This window comes from Indicator indicator, chromosome 18 (genome assembly GCF_027791375.1).
Source record: "Indicator indicator isolate 239-I01 chromosome 18, UM_Iind_1.1, whole genome shotgun sequence".
In the NCBI taxonomy this organism is placed as follows: Eukaryota; Metazoa; Chordata; class Aves; order Piciformes; family Indicatoridae; genus Indicator; species Indicator indicator.
Window position 1 is genome coordinate 19,782,360 of NC_072027.1, and position 25,309 is coordinate 19,807,668.

Genomic DNA, 25,309 nt, shown 5'->3' on the forward strand with positions numbered 1-25,309 from the left:
GCTGCCCAGAAGCACCTTGAGGCTTCCCAGCTGAAGCTCCTGGCTTTGGGGGCTGCTGTGATCCAGGAATCCAGGAACAGGGAAAGCACAAGGAAGTGCCAAATCCCTTCTTTTTCTTTCTTTTTCTCTTTTTAATTGCATTATTCCTGTGGTTTGAGCTCTGTTTTGAAATCAGAGGCCAAGGTTCAGCTTCCCTCTTTGTGGCTTCCTATTTTCCTCCTCCTGAAAGACTCCTTCCTCCCCTCCCACCTCTCCTTCAGGCAACCAGACAGAAGCTCCTCCTGCCTCCTGTCAAAGCTGTGCCTCAGAACTCTAGGACAGCACAAAGGTTCACCCTCTGGTCAGGGCACTCATCCTGGAGGTAGCAGCAGGATCCACAACCTCACTGAGCTCCACCCCTATGAGTTCCCTAACCTGCTGGTCCTCACTCTCCACCCCAATGAGCTTCCCAACGTCATGGTCCTCACTCTCCACCCCAATGACCAGCCCTTGGCCTTGCTGAACCTCAGTCCATCAATCCAGCCTGACCAGATGCCTCTGCTGAGCCTTCCTCCCCTCCAGCAGATCAACTCTCCCTCCCAGTTTGGTGTCACAGAATCACAGAACTGTCAGGGTTGGAAGGGACCTCAAGGCTCAGCCAGTCCCAACCCCCCTGCCATGGGCAGGGACACCTCACACCACAGCAGGTTGCTCACAGCCACATCCAGCCTGGCTGCAAAAACCTCCAGGGATGAGGCTTCCACCACCTCCCTGGGAAACCTCTGCCAGTCTCTCACCACCCTCATGGCAAAGAACTTCTCCCTAAGGTCTGATCTAAATCTCCCTTCCTTTAGCTTTGCTCCATCCCCCCAAGTCCTGTCACTCCCTGACACCCTCCAAAGTCCCTTCCCAGCTTTCTTGGAGCCCCCTGCAGATCCTGGAAGGCCACAAGAAGGTCTCCTGGGAGCCTTCTCCTCTCCAGACTCCACAACCCCAACTCTCTCAGGCTGTCTCCAGAGCAGAGCAGCTCCAGCCCTCTGCTCATCCTCATGGCCCTTCTCTAGACACCTTCCAGCACCTCCAGATCCTTCCTGGAACAGAGGCTCCAGAACTGGACACAGAGCTCCAGGTGTGGTCTCAGCAGAGTGGAGCAGAGAGGGAGAATCCCCTCCCTGGCCCTGCTGGCCACACTTCTCCTGCTGCAGCCCAGGCTCTGCTTGGCTCTCTGGGCTGCAAGTGCTCACTGCTGGCTCCTGCTGAGCTTCTCATCCCCCAGCACCCCCAAGTCCTTTTCTTGGGGGCTGCTCTCCAGCCAGTCCCTGCCCAGCCTCTATCAGTGCCTGGGATTGCCCTGACCCAGCTGCAGGACCTTGCCCTTGGTCTTGTTGAACCTCATGAGGTTGGCATCTGCATAGGGATGGTTGTGCTGAGCCCCAAAGCCCTTTGCCTGCTCCTCATGCCAGCAGGCAGGGAAGCTATTTTGGAAATGCCTTAGGCTTGCAAAAAAAAAAAGGGAAAATTAAAAAAAAGAGCTTGAGCTGAGTCCTCAAGGCAGGAAATTCAAGTGCCTCAATTACTTGCAGAGCAATCATCCAGAATTCAAAGCACAGAAGAAAGAAAGCGGGGAAGGAAAAAAAAAAAAAAAACCAAACCCACAAGTGCTGGAATCTAAAAACAGCCTCAAAATAACTAACTCAATACAGCTGATGACCAGACCTGGCTGCCTTCCACCACAGCTATAGGATGGAGCTGTGAATCAGAGCTGTGAATCACTGTCCTGCCCTGCTCCCCTCTGCCTGGGGTGCTCTCAGCCTCTCCCCCTCTCCCTCTCCGCCCCCCCCCTGAATTCCAGCACAGTCTTGGACCAAGCCTGGAATTGGAGGACTGGTTCCTATGGAAATGCCTTCAAGGACTTGCTGGGTTTCATCCAAACCCTGTTGACTCAATAGGGTTGGGGTTTTATTTTCCTCCTAAATTCCCATCCCCCCGCTTCCATCTGAGGGATTTATTTTTTTCCCTCCTCTCTGCTCCATTCTATTCTATTGGAGGTGTTTAAGGCCAGGCTGGATGTGGCTCTGAGCAACCTGATCTAGTGTGAGGTGTCCCTGCCCACGTGCAAGGTCCTGCAGCTGGGTCAGGGCAATCCCAAGCACAGACAAAGGCTGGGCAGGGACTGGCTGGAGAGCAGCCCCCAAGAAAAGGACTTGGGGGTGCTGGGGGATGAGAAGCTCAGCAGGAGCCAGCAGTGAGCACTTGCAGCCCAGAGAGCCAAGCAGAGCCTGGGCTGCAGCAGGAGAAGTGTGGCCAGCAGGGCCAGGGAGGGGATTCTCCTCCTCTGCTCCACTCTGCTGAGACCACAGCTGGAGCTCTGTGTCCAGTGCTGGAGCATCTCTTACAGGAAGGATCTGGAGGTGCTGGAAGGTGTCCAGAGAAGGGCCATGAGGATGAGCAGAGGGCTGGAGCTGCTCTGGAGACAGCCTGAGAGAGTTGGGGTTGTGGAGTCTGGAGAGGAGAAGGCTCCCAGGAGACCTTCTTGTGACCTTCCAGGATCTGCAGGAGGCTCCAAGAAAGCTGGGGAGGGACTTTTGAGGGTGTCAGGGAGTGATAGGACTGGGGGGGATGGAGCAAAAGTAGAAGTGGGGAGATTGAGATTGGATGTGAGGAAGAAATTCTTCCCCATGAGGGTGGTGAGAGCCTGGCAGAGGTTGCCCAGGGAGGTGGTGGAAGCCTCATCCCTGGAGGTTTTTGCAGCCAGGCTGGATGTGGCTGTGAGCAACCTGCTGTGGTGTGAGGTGTCCCTGCCCATGGCAGGGGGTTGGAACTGGCTGATCCCTGAGGTCCCTTCCAAGCCTGACAGTTCTATGAATTCTCTGATTCTACATTTCAAAGCTCAGCAAAGAGCTGCTCTGCATTTGCAGGATGGCTTCCAGCACAGCTCAGGTTGGAGAGAAAAGGAAGCAAAGCCACATTTGACTGAAACCCAGGGGTGCAGCACCTTCAGGGGTTCACAGGGCATGGTGGGCACAGAGAACAGGGTGGGGCTGTGCCAGCAGAGATGGGCAGCCACCCAGCCAGTGCCTTGACCCACAAACACCTTCATCAAACCTGACAGCAGGAGGGCTGTGTTCAGGAGGTGTGTGGCCATGGCACTTCAGGTGGTTTAGTGGCCATGGTGGCCTTAGGTCAGTGGTTGGACTCAGTGGTGACAGAATCATAGAACTGGTTGGGTTGGAAGAGACCTTTAATGTCATCAAGTCCAACTTCCAACCCAGCCCCACCATGGCCATCAAACCATGTCCTGAACTTCCATGTCCACACGTTTCATGAACAGCTCCAGGGATGGTGACTCCATCACCTCCCTGGGCAGCATGTTCCAACCTGAGAGGTCTTTTCCAGCCCCCCCAAAAAAAACCAAATAAAATAAATCCAATGGTTCTATGAAACCAGGGAATGCTGAAGCCAGAGGCTTGTCCTGCACCTCTGCTGCACCCCCAGGCCGCTCCATCACAGAGGGCTCCCACGAGCCCCCAGCCAAGCAGTGCAGGGTGGCCCTGGGGTGCTTTCCTGCCCTGCTCTTTTGTGGCACTCCTGAGCCACCACATCCCTTTGGAACTACCACTTGGAGCAGGGAATTACTCATTTCCTTGCAGGGGTTGCCATGGAGCTGGTCGCTATGGCAGCCAAGGGCCCTGCAAACATTTATTGGCAGGGTGGATTCCTGCTGAATTGCTTTCCTCCCTCTGCAGCTGCAAGCTCCAGCCATGGCACAGCCAACTGCAAAGCCTCCTTCACTCCACAGCGGTGCTGGCAAAGCCCCAGGGGCTGGAGAGGACAGCCCAGCACCCTACAGACAAGACCTCAGCATCCCAGAGGTGCTCTGGCAGGGCTGAGGGCAGCAATTGGCCTTGGGGGTTTCCCCAGGCACAGCTCAGCACCCTCCCTCCACTCTCATTTGGGGCTTTCTGGCTCCTACAGCAGTGGCCTCCCAGTGACCAATCCCACCCCATGGCCCTGGCTCCCAAGCTTCCCTGCTCCAAGGAAGTGGAGCAGAGGGGGAGAATCCCCTCCCTGGCCCTGCTGGCCACACTTCTCTTGCTGCAGCCCAGGCTCTGCTTGGCTCTCTGGGCTGCAAGTGCTTGATGCATGGAATGCATCAAGAAGAGTGTGGCCAGCAGACCAAGGGAGGTTCTCCTCCCCCTCTACTCTGCCCTAGTGAGACCACATCTGGAGTATTGTGTCCAGTTCTAGGCTCCCCAGTTCAAGAGGGACAGGGATATACTGGAGAGTGTCCAACAGAGGCTACAAGGATGCTGAAGGGACTGAACATCTGCGTGATGAGGGCAGGCTGAGAGCCCTGGGGATATTTAGCCTGGAGAAGAGCAGCCTGAGAGGAGATCTTATTCATGTTTATAAATATCTGAAGGGTGGGGGTCAAGGAGAAGGGGCCAGGCTCCTTTCAGTGGTGTCCTGTGACAGGACAAGGGCAATAGGCACAAACTGGAACCCAGGAGGTTCCACCTCAACCTGAGGAAAAAATTCTTTGATGTGAGGGTGCTGGAGCCCTGGAGCAAGCTGCCCAGAGAAGTTGTGGAGTCTCCTTCTCTGGAGTCTTTCAAGACCCACCTGGATGTGTTGCTGTGTGACCTGCCCTGGGTGCTCCTGCTCTGGCAGGGATGATCTCTGGGGGTCCCTTCCAACCCCTACCGTTCTGTGCTTCTATGCTTAGGGTTTGTTCCTTCTCCCAGCTTCTTTTCCTTTCACTCCTATTTGCTCCCCAGCTCCAGCTGCTGCTCTCGTCCCATCCCCACCACCTCCCCCTAGTCGCCTGGCTGGGGCAGCACCCTGCTCTCCCCTCCCCACCCAGCTCTCAGGACCGAGAGGTTCTCTTCAAGCCCATTCCTCCAGCCCCATTCCCAGGCAGCCCCTGGTCCTCTCCGGCTGCTTCCTCTCACCTAACCCTCCCTGCGCTGCTGTTTCCTCTCTCCTAGCGCTCTCCAAGCCCTCCCCACCCCCACCCCCTCCCACGCACTGCTCCAGCCGGAGGCACCAGCAGCAGCAGCAGCAACATCTCAGCCTGCGCTGTTCCTCGCCTGGCGAAGTGACAGCCGAGAGGGACCAGATCCGCCCCTGCTGCTGCTGAGCCTCCGCCGCGCTCCAGGCGTGCCGGGGACACAACCCCACGCCTGGGGACGCAGCTCCCAGCGGCAGCATCCCTCTGTCCCAGCACCCACACCGGCTTCCCCCAGCCCTCCCAGCCGCCCCCAGCCTCCAAAACCATGGAACCAGCTCCCAGACTGCCACCGTTTCCTGCCCTTCTCCTTCCTCACAGAGGATGCTGCTGGCCCTTCCCCCGCTCCACACATTCCCTGCTGCTTCTGTAATGCATTACAAGGGCTGGAGAGGAGCTGGATGAGGCCCAGCTCTTAAGATCATGACTTTGCAAAGATGGGATTGAAAAATATGAGCAGGCAAGCAGTGGGGGAAGGGGCAGCAAGGATCTGCCACTTCCCAAAGCACCTTGCTGCCAGCTGGTCCTCCCCAGCCAGCGGAGCCCTTGGGCTGCTGCTCTGCCAGGCAGAACAAAAAAGACAGAGGTCTCAAAAATAGGGATCAGATCAGTCCCCCTTCTTAGGGAACTCTTCCAGCTCTCCTGGATGAGTGGGAGCTGAGCCCAGGATTATTTCAGCCACCCCATCCTGACGCCACCCACGTCCCAGCCACGCCGGGAGGGATATTTTGAGGCATTCCTTGGGAAGGCTTTTGGGTCCCTGCTCCTCTGCAGCTGGCCCTGGCATGTGCTCAGCTGTGCAGGAAGCAGATGGGAGGCAGAAAAACCTCAACTTAGACACAGAGCACCTGCTGAAATTACCTAAAATAGCCTTTCTATACATAACAGTGACGATGAAACTCCTCAGACTCTGGGGGCTTTCCAGAACAGGCATCATCAAATCATAGAGTGGGTTGGGTTGGAAGGGACCATAAAGATCATCATGTTCCAACCCTCTGTCATGGGCAGGGACACCTCCCACCAGCCCAGCTTGCTCAAGACCTCATCCAACCTGGCTTAAATCACTTCCAGGGATGAGGAATTGTGTCCAGGGATATCATAGAATCACAGAACTGTCACAGTTGGAAGGGACCTCAAGGACCATCCAGTTCCAGCCCCCCTGCCATGGGCAGGGTCACCTCCCACCAGCCCAGCTTGCTCAAGGTCTCATCCAGCCTGGCCTTAAATACCTCCAAGGGAGGAGGCAGCCACAGCGTCCCTGGGCAACCTGTGCCAGTGTCTCCCCACCCTCACTGGAAAGAATTTCTTCTTCATCTCCAGTCTCAGTCTCCCCTCTTCCACTTCAAAGCCATTGCCCTTCCTCCTGTCACTATGATATTCCTGGTTCTCCATAAAAGACTCTCCAGCTTTTGTCCCATCTGGCAGGATCTGGATGGCTCAGGCTCCAATGACTGTGACAAATGCAGATAAAGGAATTATCGGCCCAAGACAGTCAATAAGGGAAGGAAACATCCACCTGAAAGGGGTTATATGAGCTAGAAAGAAGCCAATCATGGAAGAATGGAATCCTAGAATGGCCTGGTTGGAAAAAAAAAAAAAAGAGATCATTGAGTTCAACCAGAACCTAACATCTCCCCACACACAACTCTTAGACCATGTCCCTAAGCTCCTCATCCAAACATCTTTGAAATACCTCCAGGGATGGGGACTCTGTCACCACCTCCCTGGGCAGCCTAGGCCAGTGCCTGAGAACCCTCTTCAGGAAGGTTTTTTTCCCAATGTCCAACCTGAACCTCCCTTGGCACAACTTGAGGCCATCTCCCCTTGTCCTGTCACCTGTAACTAAGGTGAAGAGACCAATCTTCACCTGGCTCCAAACTCCTTTCAGACAGAAGCAGCAATCCTTTGAGCCCAAAGGCTGTTGCACCTCTTCAGATTCACCTGCAGAAGATGGGGGGACCTCACCTGGCAAGGAAACTGTCACTGCTGGCTTCAGGCCTTGAGTGCATTTGGGATGGAAACCCAGGGGTTATTTAGAATCATAGCATCAGTCAGGGTTGGAAGGGACCACAAGGCTCAGCCAGTTCCAACCCCCCTGCCAGGGGCAGGGACACCTCACACTACATCAGGCTGGCCAGAACCTCATCCAGCCTGGCCTTAAACACCTCCAGGGATGGGACCTTTCCTTATAGTTCTCATGGTGGCAACTCCTTCTGCTGCTCCTCTTGCCCCATCAGTGAGAAGCTGAGGGTGGGAAGCCTCTGCAGCCCACAAGTGCCAGGAGTTGCCCACAGGGCTCCTGACCTTCTCCAGGCCACGGTGACAGCAGCTGAGGTGCACACTAGCTGCATGCTCTGCAAGTAGCACTGTCCTGACAAATGTCTCCTTGTCCCTTTTCCATCCTGCTCCCTCCATGTTTCCATCCATGTGCCATTGCCTCCCAGCTTCTGGAAGCTGATGAGTGGTTTCAACCAGATCTGGTGGCCATGTAAAAGTTTCTGATATGCTACTCCTCCACTCTTTGCATGAAAATCAACTGAGAAAGGCTCTCATTAGTGTCTCCTGGGAGGGAAGGGCTCAGTTCCCAGCCAGGCTTGCCCCAGGAGCTCTCCTGTCATTGTCCATCATCACACAGGTGGCTGGAAATTCCAAAGGGTGCTTGTTCTGCTGCTGCCTGGCACCTGGGCACAGCCTGAGATGGGGGGGGGAGGGTGTGCTGGTGGTGCTGGGGAAGGGCTTGGAGAAAGCAGGAAGGTGGGGAACAGAGGAATGTTGACAAAGATGTGCAGGGTGAGTGCCCAGGTACGAAAATGAAACCAAGAATGAAAAAAATCCTCCTTTGCTTCATGGCTCTGCTATGGTCACCTCCACTATCAGCTCCAAAGCCCTTCTACTTGCTCTCCATCCTTCCCCATGCCCAGCCTGGGTGATGAAGGCCAGGCTCAGGCAGGGCAGTCATGATGCTGTTTAACAGGCAAGAGAAGTAATGTCTTAGAAGGAGCAGCTGAGGGACTTGGGATGTGTAGCCTGGAGAAGAGGAGGCTGAGGGGAGACCTCATTGCTCTCTGCAGCTCCCTGAAAGGGATTGGAAGAGGCTGCCCAGGGAGGTGGTGGAGTTCCCATCCCTGGAGGTATTCAGGGAACCTGTGGCCATGGCACTTGGGGACAGGGTTTGGTGGCCATGGTGGGTTTGGGTTGCTGGTTGGAGTGGATGATCTCAGAGAGCTTTTCCTACCCAGACAATTCCATGATTCTAAGTCACCATCTCTATTGGCTGTGTTCACCCTGAGAGAGAGATTCTGGCTCTCAACAGTGCTGGGAACCAGCACCATGAGGAGATTTAAGGTCAGAGAAAATAAACTGAGGGGAGCTGTGAAATGAAACCCTGTGTCTTCTTTACATGTTTTGCTCTTCCTTCCCCCCAGAGCAACCAGGGATTCCCACACTGCTTTCTGAGTCCCCTGCCATGGTCTCTAGAAGCCTGCTTCCCAGCATCTCCTTCTAGCCTGCCCACACAGCCTGGGAGTGTCTCCACTCCTCTTGCCAGCTGCCCAGGACATCCCTGCTCTTCCCAGCTCAGCACGTCTCACCCTCCTTTAAGCAGCACAAAGCCATCCCTGCTCCTCCAGGAAGGAAATCCTGACTCAGTCCTGGTGTTCTCCTGAACAAACCATCACAGAGAGATCAAAAAAGGAGCTACCAGAGTCAGGCAGGTACCACAGGTCTGGTCTCTGTTGCTACGGCAATGAGTGGAAAAGCAGCAAGTTGGGGCCCTTGACCCAGTCCCCAGAGGAGCATAGAATGGTTTGGGTGGGAAAGAACCTTTAAAACTCATCCAGTCCAACCCCCTGCACTCAGCAGGGACATTTCCAACCAGAGCAGGATGCTCACAGCCCCAGACAACCTCACCTGGGATGGTTCCAGCCATGGGGCAGCTCCCAGCTCTCTGGGCAGCCTGGGCCAGGCTCTCCCCACCCTCAGGGTCAAACATTTCTCCCTCCTCTCCACTCTCCATCTCCCTCTTTCAGTTCAAACCATCCCCCCTTGGCCTGTCCCAACAAGCCCTGCTCCAAACTCTGTCCCCAGCTTTCTTCTAGAGCCCTTTAAGCCCTGCAAGGCCACCAGAAGGTCTCAGGAAGGTCTCATCTTGCCAGCAGATGTGGAAGGTGAAGGCAGATGGTTTGGAGGCTGTGGGTCCCTTCCCTGTGTGTGTCAGAGCTGCTGTGCTCAGGGCAGAAGAGCTGTCCTAGCCCTCTGCTCTGCATCCCTCATGTCCCTCTTGCTTTTCTGGGGTGGGGGGAGGAGGACAGAGCCAGCAGTGATGGCTCCTGCCCACCAGGGAACAGGAATCTGGAGACATTCAAGGTGAGGCCCTAGGCAACCTGATCTAGCTGGGGATGTCCCTGTTGACTGCAGGGAGGTCAGACTGGATGACCTTTGGAGGTCCCTTCCAGCCTGGACCATTCTAGGATTCTATGGTAATCTGCCTGTCACAACAGGCCCTGCTAAAAAGTCTATGCCCAGCTTCCCCATCATAGAACCAGAGAATTGTTTGGGTTGGAAAAGCTCTCTGAGCTCATCCACCCCAACCAGCAACCCCACACCACCATGGCCACCAAACCAACCAACCAAACAAGTGCCATGGCCACAGGTTCCTTGAACACCTCCAGGCATGGGAACTCCACCACCTCCCTGGGGAGCCTCTGCCAATCCCTGACCACTCTTGCAGCAAAGAAATTGTTCCTCATCTCCAACCTAACCCTTCCCTTGCACAATTTCAGGCCACTTCCTCTCCTTCTATCACCTGAGATTAGGGAGATGATCCCAACCCCTGGACAGCCTCTGCCAATCCCTGACCACTCTTGCAGCAAACAATTTTTTCCTCATCTCCAACCTAACCTTCTCTTGGCACAATTCCAGGCCATTTCCTCTCTTTCTATCACCTGAAACTAGGGAGATGATCCCACCCCTTGGGCAGCCTTTTCCAGTGCCTGAGGACCCTTTCAGGAATTTTTTTCCTGATTTCCAACCTAAACCTCCCCTGCCAGCAAGAGAGCAATGTGGAGGTTCCCTTGGCTTTGTTCTCTGCTTCCCTTCAGCACCCATCCCTGTGCCCTCCTCCCTCCATATAACCCTCCCAGTGATGATCCCACCAGGATGTGCTGCAGAGCTGCTGGACTGGGGGTCACTTGGGACAATTCCTGGCTGTTAAATCTCCAGCACATCCCTGATCTGATCTGTCTGGGAGCAGCAGTTGCTGCTCCGTGTCCCTCTGGGTGCGTTCCCAGCACCGGTGCCTTGTCTCGGTTGGTGTTCTTCAAAGCAAACAAAACACAGAGCTCAAGAAATAGAATTCATCTCTCCTCCTCCTCTTTTCTCCCAAACAGGATCTCATTGAGACTTGCTCTGCTCAGCCATGCCTCCCTACCAGGTTTGCAGAGGATGTTGTTGTCTCAGCTCCTGCTTCCTGAGCATGTGCAGCACAAACAAAGAGCAAAATTCTCTTTGTTGGCCTCCGGCAGCTGAGCACAGCCATAAAGCAGCACAGAAGGGCTTAGGCTGCAAGGGACCTTAAGGATCTTCTACTCCAAACTCCCTGCCATAAGCAAGACCAGGAGATGGTCCCTGTCTTACTGAGCTTACCCTGGCTCCAGGTGCTTGGACACATGTAGGATTAGGGTGACAGAGCCCTGTTTAGTCTGGAGAGGAGAAGGCTGAGAGGGATCTGCTCAATGTCCATCAAAAGCTGAGGGGTGGGGGGCAAGGGGAGGGGGCCAGGCTCTTTTGGGTGGTGCACAGCAGTAAGACAAGGACCAATGGGTTCAAGCTTGAACAGAGAAGGTTTCAGCTCAAGAGGAGGAGAAACTTCTTTCCAGTGAGGCTCACAGAGCCCTGGAGCAGGCTGCTCAGAGAGGTTGTGGAGTCTCCTTCTCTGGAAAGCTTCCAGACCCACCTGAATGTGTTCCTGTGTGACCTTTCCCTGGCAGGAGGGTTGGACTGGATGATCTCCAGAGGTCACTGAGTGGTCAGGGATTGGAAGAGGCTGCCCAGGGAGGTGGTGGAGTCCCCATGCCTGGAGGTGTTCAAGAAACTTAAGAGCATGGTTTAGTGAGCATGGGGGTGTTAGGTTGACAGTTGGACTCAATGATCATAGAGGTCTTCTCCAACCCAAAATCTGAGGTTCTGTGGTGCTAGGAGAGGGAGCAGCAGGGCCTGCTGTGATGAGGCTCATCTGCTCACTTCTCCTAACAGAACTCTTGCAGCAGCTCTGGTGCACTTGTGCATTAACAGGGCTTTCTTAATTGGCATTTCAACTAGAGCAGAAATGGTTAGAAAGCTCTTCCTTGATTAAAACATTCTCAGTGATGGGCAATCCACCAGAGCTCTGAGGAGAGCATTCCAGCAATAGCCTTGTTTTAAAGGCCATGGCTAGTGGGAAGGTTTCCATCACACCCTCACTCCATTTTAGCTCTGGCAGCTCCAAGATCCTAGTAACAAAGCTGAGCTGCTGCAGCACACTGGCTACAGCAGCCTTTTAATGCTTTGGTAAATTAAATGATCCAGCCAGACAGGTCTCAGACACAAACAGATGTTTAACTGCAAGCTCCCACACCAAAATCCCCTCTTACCCTCTGCCCTGCTCTCCTGAGACCCCACCTGCAGCACTGCATCCAGTTCTGCTGCCCACAGCACAAGAAGGACCTGGAGCTGCTGGAGCAGGTCCAGAGGAGGCGAACAAAGATGATCAAAGGGCTGGAGACACTCCCCTGAGGGGCCAGGCTGGGAGAGTTGGGGCTGTTCAGCCTGGAGAAGAGAAGGCTCCAGGGAGACCTCAGAGCAGCCTTCCAGTACCTGAAGGGGCTCCAGAAGAGCTGGGGAGGGACTTTGGACAAGGGCTGGGAGTGCCAGGAGGAGGGACAATGGCTTTGAGCTGGGAGAGGAGAGATTGAGACTGGAGATAAGGAAGAAATTCCTTCCAGTGAGGATGGGGAGACACTGGCACAGGTTGCCCTGGGAGGCTGTGGCTGCCTCCTGCCTGGAGGTGTTCAAGGCCAGGCTGGATGAGACCTTGAGCAACCTGGGCTGGTGGGAGGTGTCCCTGCCCATGGCAGGTGGGTTGGAACTGGACGAGCTTTAAGGTCCCTTCCAACCCAACCCATTCCATGAATCTGTGAATCCAGGACTTGATGCTGCCTGTGGCACCATTTAAGCCCCAACAGGGGCTGCCTGAGTGGCCACCACGAATGGTAAGGCACAGAGGTGTCAGCTCCTCTTTTGTCCACAGAGATACAATGCCCCAAAAGATTACCCTGGACACAGTCTCCTCACACACAACAACCTCTTGTTGGGGTATTCCCACAGGAAGGTGGCCTCCCAGTTTGAGTCCTCTCTTTCCCTGGTGTGCTACTCAAGGAAGTTCACCCTCTGAAAAGGATCTCTGCCCCTGCTTATGAACCAGGAGAGTAGGAGAGGTAAAGGCACCTGCTAGACATTCTCTTTTCAGGGCTTTCTTACCCCTGGCCCAAAGGCAAGAGAGCAGCTCCCAGTCCAAACTGACTTGGGAGGTTGCTCTCTACTCTGCTGCTGATCTTTTGGACATCACACCCAAACTGGTAAAACCTCAGCCATGGTCTCACCAGCCCTTAAGAAACATCCTTCCTGTGAGTCTCTTGACCACTGAAGTTTAAGTTCTTCACCCTCAGCCTCCCTCTGCCCAGCTGCCCAGCTCCAGTCCAGAGGACTTCTCACCTGGATGAACCACTGAGCCACCTCGTGTTGGTGATGGCACTTCCCAAGGATTTGAAGAAAGGTTCCAAACTTCCCACCAAATGGAGCTGGATCCAAGGGTCCCAGCCCTGACCCAGACAGCCTAGCCCACAGGAGAAGGCACACACAGTGGCATCTCCTGAGGGACCTGCTCCTGCTGAGTTAGATCTGGCTGGGACACATTTCTCCAGAGGGGCCTTTGGAGACCTGGGGCTCATCCACTCAACCTCTGGCTGCCACAAAGGCTTAACACAGCAGCTTGGCACTCGAGCCAGAGCAGGCAACACACCTTAGCAGAACAGAGCTGGAGGCTCCATGGCTGGTAAAGAGACTCACACAGAGATTTCCAGTAGCATCCACTCAAGTGGAGGAACCAAGATTTAGGAGTCTGAATCTAAAAGCTCAAAATCTACTTTAGAGAAGCAGCTTTTCTCTGTGAAGTGTTTCAAACTGACTGTCCTCCTTGAGCTTCAGACACCAAAATCAGACAGACCACAGCAAACAAAAGTCCTCCCACCACCACCAAAGAGAGCTGACACAGAAGCAACCTTATTTCTGCCTCTTTGGCTGGACAGTTCTACCAATGACAGAGAATCCCTGCCCTCACAGCTGCCACTTGAGGACTTCCCAGCACTTCCATGCAAAGAAACCTTCCCCAGACACACACACATAGAGACAGGGGCACTCACCCACTGGTTCCAGGTCTCTGGGTCTGAGAGAAGCGCCAGTCTGGGTTAGGCTGAGCTTGCTGCAGAGAAAATAGAAGAGTTTTAATACCTCCATTCTTGCTTTTGGAAAAAAAAAGGAAAGCCAACTGATCCTGGATTCTTTCAGCCTGGTGATATCAGCATCTTCTTTCCATGGAAGGCAAATCAATTAGAACAAAAGAAAAAAAAAAAGAAGATGATTCCCACTGCCCCCTCCCCCCCCCTTTCTTAAGCATTTCTGAACCAGCATGAATACTAAAAAAAAAAAAAAAAAGAAAAAAAAGGCATGACAAAAACCATTCAGTGAACAATCTTCCAAAGCAGCTCAGGAACCCAGGCTGTGAAAGAAATGAAGCATGAAATAAACTGATAAGGGCAGCAATTCAGCAGGAGCAATGGTACCAAAGTAATGAGCTTGGAGGAAAGGAAAGGGGGGGGAGGGGGTGGGAAGAGGGGGAGGAAACATTGGGGGGGGGGGGGGGGGCAGAGTTAATTGCTACTGAGAAAGATGCTTTTAATGCCAGAAGGTAAAATGATAACAGACCTTCCTAATCTGTCCTTCTTCTGTCCTTACAAAGGCCTGCCTGAGATCTTGGTTTCACAGACTTCTATCCCAATGCCTTTTCCCAGCTGCTGTGGCCTGGGAGCATTGCAATCCTGGTTTTTTTTTTTGCTGCCCTCAGAGGGGAAGAGCAAACTTCCTCCAGCAATAAAGTGAAGTGTGATTTGTTTAGGAGACACAGACAGCTCTGGAGACAGCAGCATGCTTTGTGAGTTCATTAGCAAGGCTCCTGGATCACTTTCTGCCCAGCCTTGTTGCACCACCAAGACAATGGAGAGCCTGTAAACAAGGAAGGGCAGGGAGCAGGGCTGCTGATTCCTGCCTCAATCATGCCTTTGTCAGGAGCACTGAAGAGCAGAGCTGCTTTCTATCAGGCAGACACTTCCCCAAATCATCATCTTCATTAACTCCAGAACACACAACCTTGGAGCACCTCTGCTATCACGACAGGCTGAGGGAGCTGGGGGTGTTCAGCCTGGGGAAAAGGAGGCTCTGAGAAGACCTAATAGCAGCCTGCCAGTACCTGAAGGGGGCTACAGGAAGGATGGAGGGAGACTGTTTGCAAAGGCCTGAAGGGACAGGACCAGGGACAATGGCTTCAAACTAGAGAAGAGCAGATTGAGATTGGATGTAAGGAAGAAGTCCTTTACTATGAGGGTGGTGGAACACTGAAATAGGTTGCTGAGGGAGGTGGTTGAGGCTCCATCCCTGGAGATATTCAAGGTGAGGCTCAACAGAGCCCTGGGCAACCTGATCTTGTGGAGGATGTCCCCTGCTGACTGCATGGAGATCAGACTGGGTGACCTTTGGAGGTCCCTTCCAACCCAGACCATTCTATTATTCTACGACAGGACAACACTACCACAGACCAGTACCTAAAGGGTGGTTCCCAAGAACAATGGAGGGGTCCCATGGAAAAGACAAGGAGTGATCTCCTGAGGAGAGTCCAGTTGGACTCTAGAAGAAAATGTTTCCCCTTGAGAACAGCTGGACATTGAAATCATCTCCCAGGGGAACCCAGTGGATTCCCTCACACTGGAGAGTCTGAAGACTCAGCTTGCCGGGGGTGCTGAGCCAGCTCGTTTCCACTACACCACCACATAGAAAAGCTGGGAGGAGATGATCCTTGGGGCCCCTTCCAAGCTGGCATTCTAAGATTCTGTAGACATTTCTCTCAGCTACCTGAGGACTGAGCAGTTCAAGAAGCATGCAGTGGAACAGCAATTGTGGAACAGGATTATTCTGCTTGCAGATGCAATTACTGAGGAAGAGCAAAGACAGCTTCCAGCTGACCTAGATTTTTTTATTTAGCAGATGAGACTTCACTAATTTCTCCACTGCTTTGATGATTCTCAGGAAGGAATATATTAGAATAAATTACTCCCCTAACACAGAGGCCCCACTGGTACCCGAGCTGCATGCAAATGAAGCTGGAAAGATGCTTGCCCTGTGGATTTCAGACACACACTGACACACACACACCACTGAGCTGGATGAGCCCTTCCCAAGCTACAGTTTGAATTCCTGTTGTAATTACCACTTCCCAATTTAAGGGCAGGTGTTTAGGACCCGAAATCACTTGGCTTTTTATATCCCAACAGTTACAAAAATGACAGCTAAAATACAGGCACCTACAGCCCCATTCAGACAGCTGAATACCAGCAGGTAAAGTTTCCAAAGCACGTCCCTGCCTGTGTCTCTGCAAGCCCAAGGGCACCTAAGGTCATCAGGACCTTAAGTGAGACATAGTCACTGCATTGGGTGCTGCTGAGCAGGGAGTTCAGCCCCTCACTCAAAATGGCCAAGCTGGCAGATGATCCCTTGTTGGAGAAGGAGCAGTAATTGAGAACATCTGGGAGGTAGGAAATGAGCAATTTCTCGGAAAGGGAGACAAAGAAACACCAGCAAAGTGCTTTCAGAGAACCTCCTCCCATGGCCGTTTGCATGCCACAATAAAGGGGTTAAAAAAGAAGCAGGAAGTTCAACACCCAAAACCCACATTCCTGACCCTGCTAAGAACCACTTTTAACACCAAAGAGCACAAACAGGGCCAAGAGGAAAAAAAAAATCCTCCCCTTCTACAAACACACAGCTTTAAGAGCTGCCCACACAGTTCCCCCACCTCCACCAAGTCAAAGTTTTCAGCTGCCACCTGCCAGAAGGTGACAGTGACACACCTTGCCTGAAGCCACCTTCACAGAGGGGAAGGACAGTCGGAGAACAGCCACCTGGCCTGGCTATCATGGACCACTGCACTTAGCAGACAGGACAAGGAGAAGCACCCATCTGTTCCCCCATCTCTTACCCCGTCGCAGGGACTCGCTAGGGTGCTGCTGGTCACCTGCTGCTCGTAGGCAGCCATGGTCTCGGCGGTGCTAGAGTGGCTGAAAGGTTTGACAAAGAGGAAATCGCTCTGGTCGGACATGGGCGAGAAACAAGAGGTGTAATTGTGTGCCTGGGAGGTCAGGCCTGCTCCTCCCACATCCAGGTACTTGATGAAGCCATCTGGCTTCATCTGCCCATGGAAATGGGAAGCAGGCTTGCGGCCACCTCCTCGGCAGCAACCCACAAAGGTCCAGCCAGTACCACCAGCTTTGAGGCACCGGGCAGCCAGCAAAGCAAACATCACGCAGGACACCAGGGAGATGGACACCAAAGAGATGATGAGGTAAAGTGTTAGGTTGGTATCCTTGGGAGAAGATTTGGGGAGGTCCAAGGACTTGGCAAAGTCCTGCACACTGTTTTCCTCGGGAGAAATTACTATGACCACCGAGGCCGAGAGAGATGGTACCCCGTTGTCCCTCACTTCGACCACCAGCCTGTGGGGATCTTCCATCTCCCTGAGAGCCTGGGCCACCCTGATCTCCCCAGAGCGGCGTTCCACTTGGAAAGGCACAGCCTCAGCGCTCTCCTGCAGCTGGTAGGACAGCCAGGCATTGTGGCCACTGTCAGCATCGACAGCCACGATTTTGGTGACCAGATAGCCAGGTTCTGCCAAGGCTGGGATGGTTTGGTGGAAAGCAGAGCCCTTAGGGACCGTCGGGTAGACAATGGTGGGGGCATTGTCGTTCTCATCCAGCACAAACACGTGGACTACAGTAGTGCTACTGAGCGCAGGAGAGCCATCATCCTTCACCCCCACGGGCACCTGGAACACCTTGTCCTGCTCATAGTCCAGAGCCCGCACAGTGTAGATGGTGCCGTTGTCCTGGTCAATCCGGAAGTAGGTTGAGATGGGTACGTCCTGAACCCCGTTGTCCAGGATGGAGTAAGACAGCTTGGCGTTGCTCCCTTCATCGGGATCCGACGCCGACACTGAGAAAACAGAAGTGCCGGGAAGGGCGTTCTCCTGAACGTGAGCAGTGTCAAAGGGGCTGGAGAAATTGGGCGCATTGTCGTTCACGTCAGCGATTGGGAGGTAAAAGGTTTTTTGGGTCACCCTCTGCGGGGACCCCGAATCCACAGCCCTCACCGTGACGTTGTAGCCGCTGGCCTTCTCCCGGTCAAGGGGGCCATTTGTGACCAGCGAGAAATGCTCTTTAAAAGATGAGACCAGCTTGAAAGGGAGTTCCTTCCCTACCTGCAGCCGCACCAGCCCGTTGGCCCCCGAGTCGCTGTCCTTCACACCGATGAGGGCAATCACAGTGCCCAGGGTAGCATCCTCCTGCACTGGGCTGGAGAGAGAGGTCAGCACGATCTCAGGGCTGTTATCGTTGATATCAATCAGTTCCACTCGCAGGTGGCAGTGTCCTTCCATGGCTGGGGACCCCTTGTCCCTGGCTCGAACAGCGATCTCGTAAGCATTGGATTCCTCATAATCCAGAGGAGCTTTTGTTCTGATCTCTCCTGTCTGGGGATCTAAGGCGAAGAGCTTGGTGAATTTACCAGGGGAGTTGTTGCTGATTTTGAAAGAATATTCCACGTCCCCGTTGGGACCTTCGTCCAGGTCAGTAACATTCAACTTGGTGACCAGAGTGCCCACCGGCACGTTCTCCTCCAGGTGGACCTTGGATATGGGTGGCTCACAGACAGGAGGGTTATCATTTGCATCCAGGACATGGATGGTAACCCTGGCAGTGCCAGATTTCACCGGGTTGCCCCCGTCCAGGGCTGTCAGCGTCAGGTGGTGGACAGCCACTTTCTCTCTGTCCAGCGCTTTTTCAAGTACTATCTCAGGCATTTTAACTCCATCTCCCCTCACATTGATACTCAAGGCAAAATGCTTGCTGGGGCTGAGCTCGTAGGTGGAGATGGAGTTAGAGCCCATATCTGGATCTTCTGCTACCTCCAAGGGTAGCCGAGTCCCAGGGTTGGCTACCTCAGTGATCTCCAAGACCACCTCCGGCTTGGGGAACTGGGGTGCGTTGTCGTTCACGTCGAGGACGTCCACCTCAACACGGTGGAGCTGGAGGGGATTCTCCATGACAAGCTGGAGGTGCAAAGAGCAGGTGGGGCTCTGCCCGCACAGCGCCTCCCGGTCCAGCCTGCTGTCGAGGAGCAGCACACCCGCTGCCAGGTCCACCTGGAAGTGTCGCTGTCCACTCTCGCTCACCAGGCGTAGGTTGCGACTGGTCAGACTCCGCACGTCCACCCCGAGGTCCTTGGCCAGGTCACCCACTGCAGAGCCCGGCTCTCGGTCCTCGGGCACGGAGTAGCGGAGCTGGGAGCTGCTGGGAGCCACCAGGCAGGAGAAGACTGGCAGCAGCAGCGGGAGCTGCCATGGCAAACTCCGTGCCCCGAGCATCCCGTGGCCGCCGCTGTGTGTGCGCGGAGCAGCGCGGAGCGGCGGCAATGTTTCCACACAGCTTCCCCCGCCTCCCCGCCCCCGCTGCCGGCCCCGGCAGCCGCCGCCGTGCCGGAACCCTCGCGACCCGGGGAGGCGAGGCGGGGGTGGGGGGGGGGTCCGAACGCGTTGCGCAAGGAGGAAGCCGCCGTGCCGGAGCAGGGCAGGGAGGGATGGAGGGGGTGAGTGGAGGACGATCGCAGCCCGGGTGGCTGAGCTGCTTCTCGGCAGGCAAAGGCACACAAAGTCGGCGAGCCGGGGGGACGGACCGAGTGACAGTTTTACGTCTTTCCACAGCACCCTCCTCCTCCTCCTCATTTTTCTCTCCCTCCTCCTCCTCCTCTACTGCCTTCCCCAAAATACGCACGGCGTAGCTCCCCCCCGACACACCCCGCCCCGCCGCCGCCACTATTTCTCCCCCACCCCCACCCTGCTGCAACCGGGGAACTCGTGGTAATGGGAACACCCCACACACACACCCCCGCCGTTCCGCCCTGTCCGGCTGCTAGGAACGGGGCACCGGCGGGGATCCCCCTCCCCAAAGTCGGCTAGGGGATGCCGCATCCCGAGCTGCTCCGGTGCCGAGCCCCGGCAGCCACCGATCAGGCGTGGCAGGAGCACGACACACACGGTCCCGAGCTCACCTCGCTGCAGTGGCTGCGATCCGGCGGGTGGGCACCGGCGGGGGCCGCGGAGGGTTTGACGAACATGAACTCGCTGATATCTGAGACGGGCGAGAAGCAGGAGCGGTACCGCGGGGCGGGGGGTGCCGTGGCTGTCACCTGGACGCCCATCACCGTGTCCCCTTGCTTAGGCTCATAGTGCAAGTGCCCGAAAATGTGGCTGGGAGGGGGCTGAAGCGTGTTCACACTCTCCACGCAACAGCCCTGGTCGGCAGGTGCTGAGCCCCGCCGCAGGCACCGCACACCCAGCACCACCAGTCCCACCAGTGAGATGGTGGAGATGAGCACCAGGGACACAATCAGGTACAAGGTAATGGTGGGTAAGCCCCCACCGTCCATGGCCCGAGCCTCAGAGCCCTGCAAGGCCTCTGGGCCCCTCTCCTCCACCAGCACCACCAGTGTGACAGCTGTGGAGAGTGGGGGCTCCCCGGCATCCCGGACAACCACCAGCAGTTCGTGAGCAGAGGCATCGGTTTCCTGCAGGGCCCTCATGACCCGGATCTCCCCGGAGCGCAGGGCCATGCTGAAAAGCCCTGGCTCTGTGGCTTCCACGAGGTGGTAGGAGAGCCAGGCGTTGCGCCCCGAGTCCGCATCTATGGCCACCACCTTGGTGATGAGAGCAGGAGGGGTGATGGAAGGGGAGATTCGGAGCTGGGTAGCAGAGTCCTCCCCGGCCCTGGGGAAATGCACCTGCGGAGCATTGTCATTCTGGTCCACTATGAAAATGTGAACCAGTGTCCTGTTCCTCAGGGCTGGGGAGCCACCATCAGAGACCTCCACGTGGAACTGGAGATAGGTGGTTTGCTCGTAGTCAAAGGGAAGCTTGGCAGAGACCTGCCCACTCGTGGGATGTATGGAGAGGTAGCGAGTGGGATCCAAGCCCGGATCTGTCCCGCCAGCTCGTAGGATGGAGTAGGAGAGGCGGGAATTCTGCTCCGAGTCAGGGTCGGCAGCAGAGACTGTAACCAGCACGCTGCCCACTGGGTTGTTTTCTGCCACCAGCACTTCATAGGATGCTTGCTCAAACTGGGGCGTGTTGTCGTTGACGTCTGCCAGGGTGATTGGCAGAACGGTGTGGCGGGAAAGCGGGGGACTGCCCAGGTCTGAGGCAGAGACAGTGATGTTGTAGTAGGCAATACGCTCCCGATCCAATCGGGTGCTGGTTAGCAGCGAGTACTGGTGCTCGTAGTCCTTACGCAGCTGGAAGGGAAGGTCTGGGGACACGTGGCACTGGACCTTGCCCTGCTCACCAGAGTCCCTGTCTCTGACATGTATCACGGCCACCACCGTGCCTGGGGGTGCATCCTCGCTCAAGGAGCTAGAGAAGGAGGTAAGAATGACCTCAGGTGCATTGTCGTTGACGTCAGTGATTTCCACCACCACACTGCAGTGCTCCTCCATCGTGGGCGACCCCATGTCTTTGGCCTCCACTTCGATCTCGTACACCGTCGCCTCCTCGAAGTCCAGGTTGCCCTGGACACGGATCTCCCCGGTTTGCTCATCGATGGCAAAGATCTGGCGTAAGGCAGCCGAGTTGTGGCTGCTGAGGGAGTAGCGGATGTCTCCGTTGGGCCCTTCATCCACGTCCGTGGCATTTAACTTCACCACAAGGGTGCCCAGGGGGGAGTTCTCCACCAAGCGGGCTCCGTACGATGGTTTGTCAAAGACTGGGTGGTTGTCATTGGCATCCAGGACCTGAATAGTGATGCGGATCTTGCTGGACTTGGGGGGTGAGCCCCCGTCTTCAGCAGTCAGGACCAGGTAGTGGAAAGCTCTGAATTCCCGGTCCAGGGCCCTCTCCAGCACCAGCTCAGGGAACTTCCCCCCATCAGTGCGTGCCTTCACGTTGAGGTTGAAGTTCTCATTGGCACTCAGGTGATAGGTCTGCAAGGTGTTGGTGCCCACGTCGGGGTCCTGGGCAGGCTGGATTGGGAAGCGGGCACCCAAGGAGGCCAGCTCGTAGATGCGCAAGGACACCTCTTCACTGGGGAACTCCGGGGGGTTGTCATTGATGTCCAGGATCTCCACCTCGATACGGTAAAACTCCACGGGGTTCTCGATGGCAAGTTTCAGGTGGAGGAAGCAGCGAGGGTTCTGCCCACAGAGCTGCTCCCGGTCTATTCGCTCGCTGACCATGATAATGCCGGTGTTCACATTGACCGAGAAGTACTGGGAATCCGAATCAGACAGTACCTGCAGGTTAGCTGCCGCCAGTTTTGCCACATCGGTACCCAGGTCCTTCGCGATATTGCCCACGAAGGCTCCCCGGGTGAGCTCCTCCGGGATGCTGTACCGGATCTGAGCCGAGGAGCTGTGCAAGAACAAACAGAAGGAGACGACACGGGGCAGCCCCAGGGCCCGGCCCGCCTGCCCTGCCCTGGGCATCCTTGCCGGCTGGGCGGCCGGGGAGCGATGCCCTCCGCGCTCCGGGGGCCGCGCTCAGCGCTCGCCGCTCCCATTCATTGTTTGGGGCGGACGCGGTTCGGTGGGGAGGGGGCGACGGGAGGACGCCGGGGCTCCGCGCAAGACGCTTCGCTATTGGCTCTCAGCCCTTAGCCGCTCCTCCAATCGCCGAGCTCCTTTCCCAGGACAGCAACACCGGCGCCAATCGCAACCCACGGACTGTTGCCGCGCGGCGCGAACCTGCGCGGAGCTTTCCCGACAGCGGCGGCGGCTCCGCGCACCCCGCACCCCCCTCCCCGGACCCCCGTGGCAGGGTAGCAACAGCGGCCACGGGGGACGGTGGTGCCGGGGGGTTGGGGGGGAGGGGGACAGAGCCAGGATATGCGCGGTCTGGGCGCCCGACGAGCCCCGCACCGGCACCGCCTTCCCTCGGCCCCATGGCTCTCACCTGGCCGGGGTCCCGCAGCGTACCCGTAGCGGAAAGGAAAGCCTCGGTTTCCCTCGGTAGGGTGGCAGAGGGCGGGCAAGGCCGGAGGAAGGTGAAATCGCTCCGGTCAGAGCCTTGGGAGAAGCAGGTGCTGTAGCATTGGGACTGGGAGTCGGTGGGTCGTAGGGTGACCTCCATGTACTTGAGGGTGCCGTCGGAGTTGAGCTGCAGCTTGGGGCTGGAGTGCTTGAAGAAGTCCCGGGAAGGCGACTCGCTAAGCCAGCAACAGCAGTAGGGCGAGGGGCCTCTGCGACGGAGGCACCGGGCAGCCAGGAGGGTGACAGTGGCTAAAGCCATGGTGCTAACGGCCGCCAGAGCAATGATCAGGTAGAGGGTCAGGTCCGGCTTCTCCTTGGCAGCAGACAGAAAATCCCGAGGTTTGTAGCTCTCTTCCGGGGCTGTCTCCTCCAGGGCCACGGTGATGGTGACAGTGGTGGAGAGTGGGGGGTCACCGTTGTCTGTCACCTGGACAACGAGCTGCTGCACCATCACGTCTGTGTCCTGGAGGGCACGTGCCGTCCGCACCTCCCCAGTGTACAGGGACATGTGGAACAAAGAGGGGTCGGTGGACTGAGGCAGCAGGTGGTACGAAAGCCAGGCGTTGTGCCCAGCATCCGCATCCACTGCTGTCACCTTGGTGACCAGGTAGGCCGGTGGGGCAGAGAGTGGAACCCTCTGGGGTGCTGGGCCATCCCCGTCACTGGCAGGGTGCAGGATGGTGGGGGAGTGGTCGTTCTGGTCCAGCACAAAGATGTAAACGGTAACGTTGGCATGGAGTGGGGGGGAACCTGAGTCCCGCACAGCCACAGAAACCGGCAGAACCTGCAGCAGCTCGAAGTCAAAGGTGCGCTGAGCGTAGAGGTTGCCATTGTCAGGATCGATGTGAACAAAGGAAGAGGTGGGGGCGCCCTGCACTTGCCCACTCTGTATGGAGTAAACAAGCCGGGAATTAACCCCGTCGTCAGGGTCCGAGGCAGAGACAGTGCACAGCAGGGAGCCAGGCGGGTTGTTCTCTGGGAGGAAGGCATCGTAGGAGGGCTGCGAGAAGCGTGGGGGGTTGTCATTCACATCAGATATATTCAGGAGCAGCGTAAGTGTTGAGGTGAGGGCAGGAACCCCACCATCCTGAGCAATCAGTGCCACTACGTACTGTGAGGTAGCCTCTCGGTCCAGGCTCTCCCTGGTGATCAGGGAGAAATGGTTCTGAAGAGACCTAATGGCAAAAGGCACACTGGGGGAGATCTCCAAGCTCACAACCCCATTGGCCCCCGAGTCTCGGTCCCGTATATTGAAGAGCCCCACAACAGTCTCTGGCAGGGTGTCTTCTGGCACTGGGTTCAGCAGGGAGGTGAGCAGCACCTCTGGTGGGTTGTCATTGGTGTCCACCACTTCCACCCGCAGCACACAGTGGCCCTCCATCTCCGGGACCCCTTCATCGTGGGCTCGCACATAAATCTCATAGAAAGGGGATTCCTCAAAATCCAGGGCTCCGCTCACCCGGACCTCACCACTGCGGAGATCAAGGGTGAAGAGCCTCCGGACGGAGTCAGAGGTGTGCAGCCCAAAGGAGTACTGCACCTGCCCGTTGGGGCCCTCGTCAGGGTCAGACGCATTGAGCCGGAGGAGCAGGGACCCCACAGGAGTGTTTTCAGGGACTTGCACCTTGTAGGTGGCATGGTCAAAGGTGGGCGCGTTGTCATTGACATCCAGGACCAGAACCATTATCTGCGCTGTGCCTGAGCGGGCTGGGCTCCCCCCATCCACGGCCGTCAGCACCAGCTGCAGTTCTGGCTTCTCTTCCCGGTCCAGGGCACGCTCCAGCACCAGCTCTGGGAAGAGTTTGCCATCCTGCTGCTGCCTGATGTCCAGGGAGAAGTGAGAGTTGGGGCTCAGCCGGTAAGAGCCCACAGCATTGGTGCCCACATCGGGGTCCTGCGCGCTCTCCAGGGGGAAACGTGCCCCGACCGTGGCAGACTCGGCGATGCGCAGGCTGCGGTGAGTGGTGGGGAAGCTTGGAGAGTTGTCGTTCAAGTCCAGGATCTCCACTTCCAGACGGAAGAGCTGCAGGGGGTTTTCTGTCACCACCTGCACTGACAGCACACAGCTGGCAGCCGCTCCGCACAGCCGCTCCCGGTCCAGCTGCTGGCTGACCACCAGCGCTCCACTGTCTAGGCGCACGGCAAAGTGCTGCCGGCTCTCCTCCGAGCCCAGGCGCAACCTGCGACCTGGCAGGTCCTCCACCTTCAAGCCTAGGTCTTGGGCCACGTTCCCCACCACGGTTCCCACCTCCGACTCCTCAAGCACTGAGTAACGGATCTGCCCGGAGACCCAGCCCCAGCCGAAGAGCGCAAACAAACTCAGTACTTGCCATTTCCAAGTGGGTCGCTGGAGGCTGATGCTCTCCATGTCCATGTGTGTCCGGCCCAGGACGCAGCAGGCACTGGGAAGCTGGTGAAAAAAAATCCCCGGGTCTCTCTACCACGGCTTGGAAAACAGCTCCGGGGCTCCGGCAGGCTGCAGCTCCGGCTGTCAGCTCCGAGCAGAGGGGGTGGGCTGGGGGAGGGGAACTGAATCACAGCCCCAGCGCGGAGGTGGAAAGGGGGGGGGGTGGGGGAGAGAAGCAGCTTTCTCCCCCCCGCTTCAGATCAGCTCCCAATTGGCCGAGAGCTGCATCCTCTCTCTGCCAGCAGTCGGTCCCCGGACGTGCAAGAAGTGGGGGAGCCTGAACTGGTATCAAGCAGGGCTGCCACCCCCGGCCTCCCCTCTGCCAGCCTGAGGCACTTGATCCAACAGCTCGCTTCCCGTTCGCAGGGAAACTGCACGTCCTGGCAGCCTGGAAGCTTAGGTACAAGCCCTCCCTGTGCTCTCCCCCAATGGTGGCTTCACATCGCACCCACAGACAAAGGGCAGCTGTCATGAATGCCAGCCAA

At 56.4% G+C, this 25,309-nt stretch overlaps 3 protein-coding genes across 3 annotated transcripts in view; all 3 read right to left on the reverse strand.

Annotated features, from left to right (window-relative positions):
* PCDHGC3 (protocadherin gamma subfamily C, 3) overlaps positions 1-25,309 on the reverse strand; it is a 48,272-nt gene that overhangs the window by 16,566 nt on the left and 6,397 nt on the right. Inside the window, exon 2 of the mRNA XM_054389064.1 lies at positions 13,444-13,502. Within this exon, the coding sequence (XP_054245039.1) occupies positions 13,444-13,502 (59 nt within the window). The remainder of the gene's footprint in view (positions 1-13,443; positions 13,503-25,309) is intronic.
* LOC128973128 (protocadherin gamma-C5-like) lies at positions 19,409-21,874 on the reverse strand. Its single transcript, XM_054389345.1, has one exon. The coding sequence runs from the start codon at positions 21,872-21,874 to the stop codon at positions 19,409-19,411; it is 2,466 nt and encodes an 821-aa protein (XP_054245320.1).
* LOC128973129 (protocadherin gamma-C5-like) lies at positions 22,035-24,785 on the reverse strand. Its single transcript, XM_054389346.1, has one exon. The coding sequence runs from the start codon at positions 24,783-24,785 to the stop codon at positions 22,035-22,037; it is 2,751 nt and encodes a 916-aa protein (XP_054245321.1).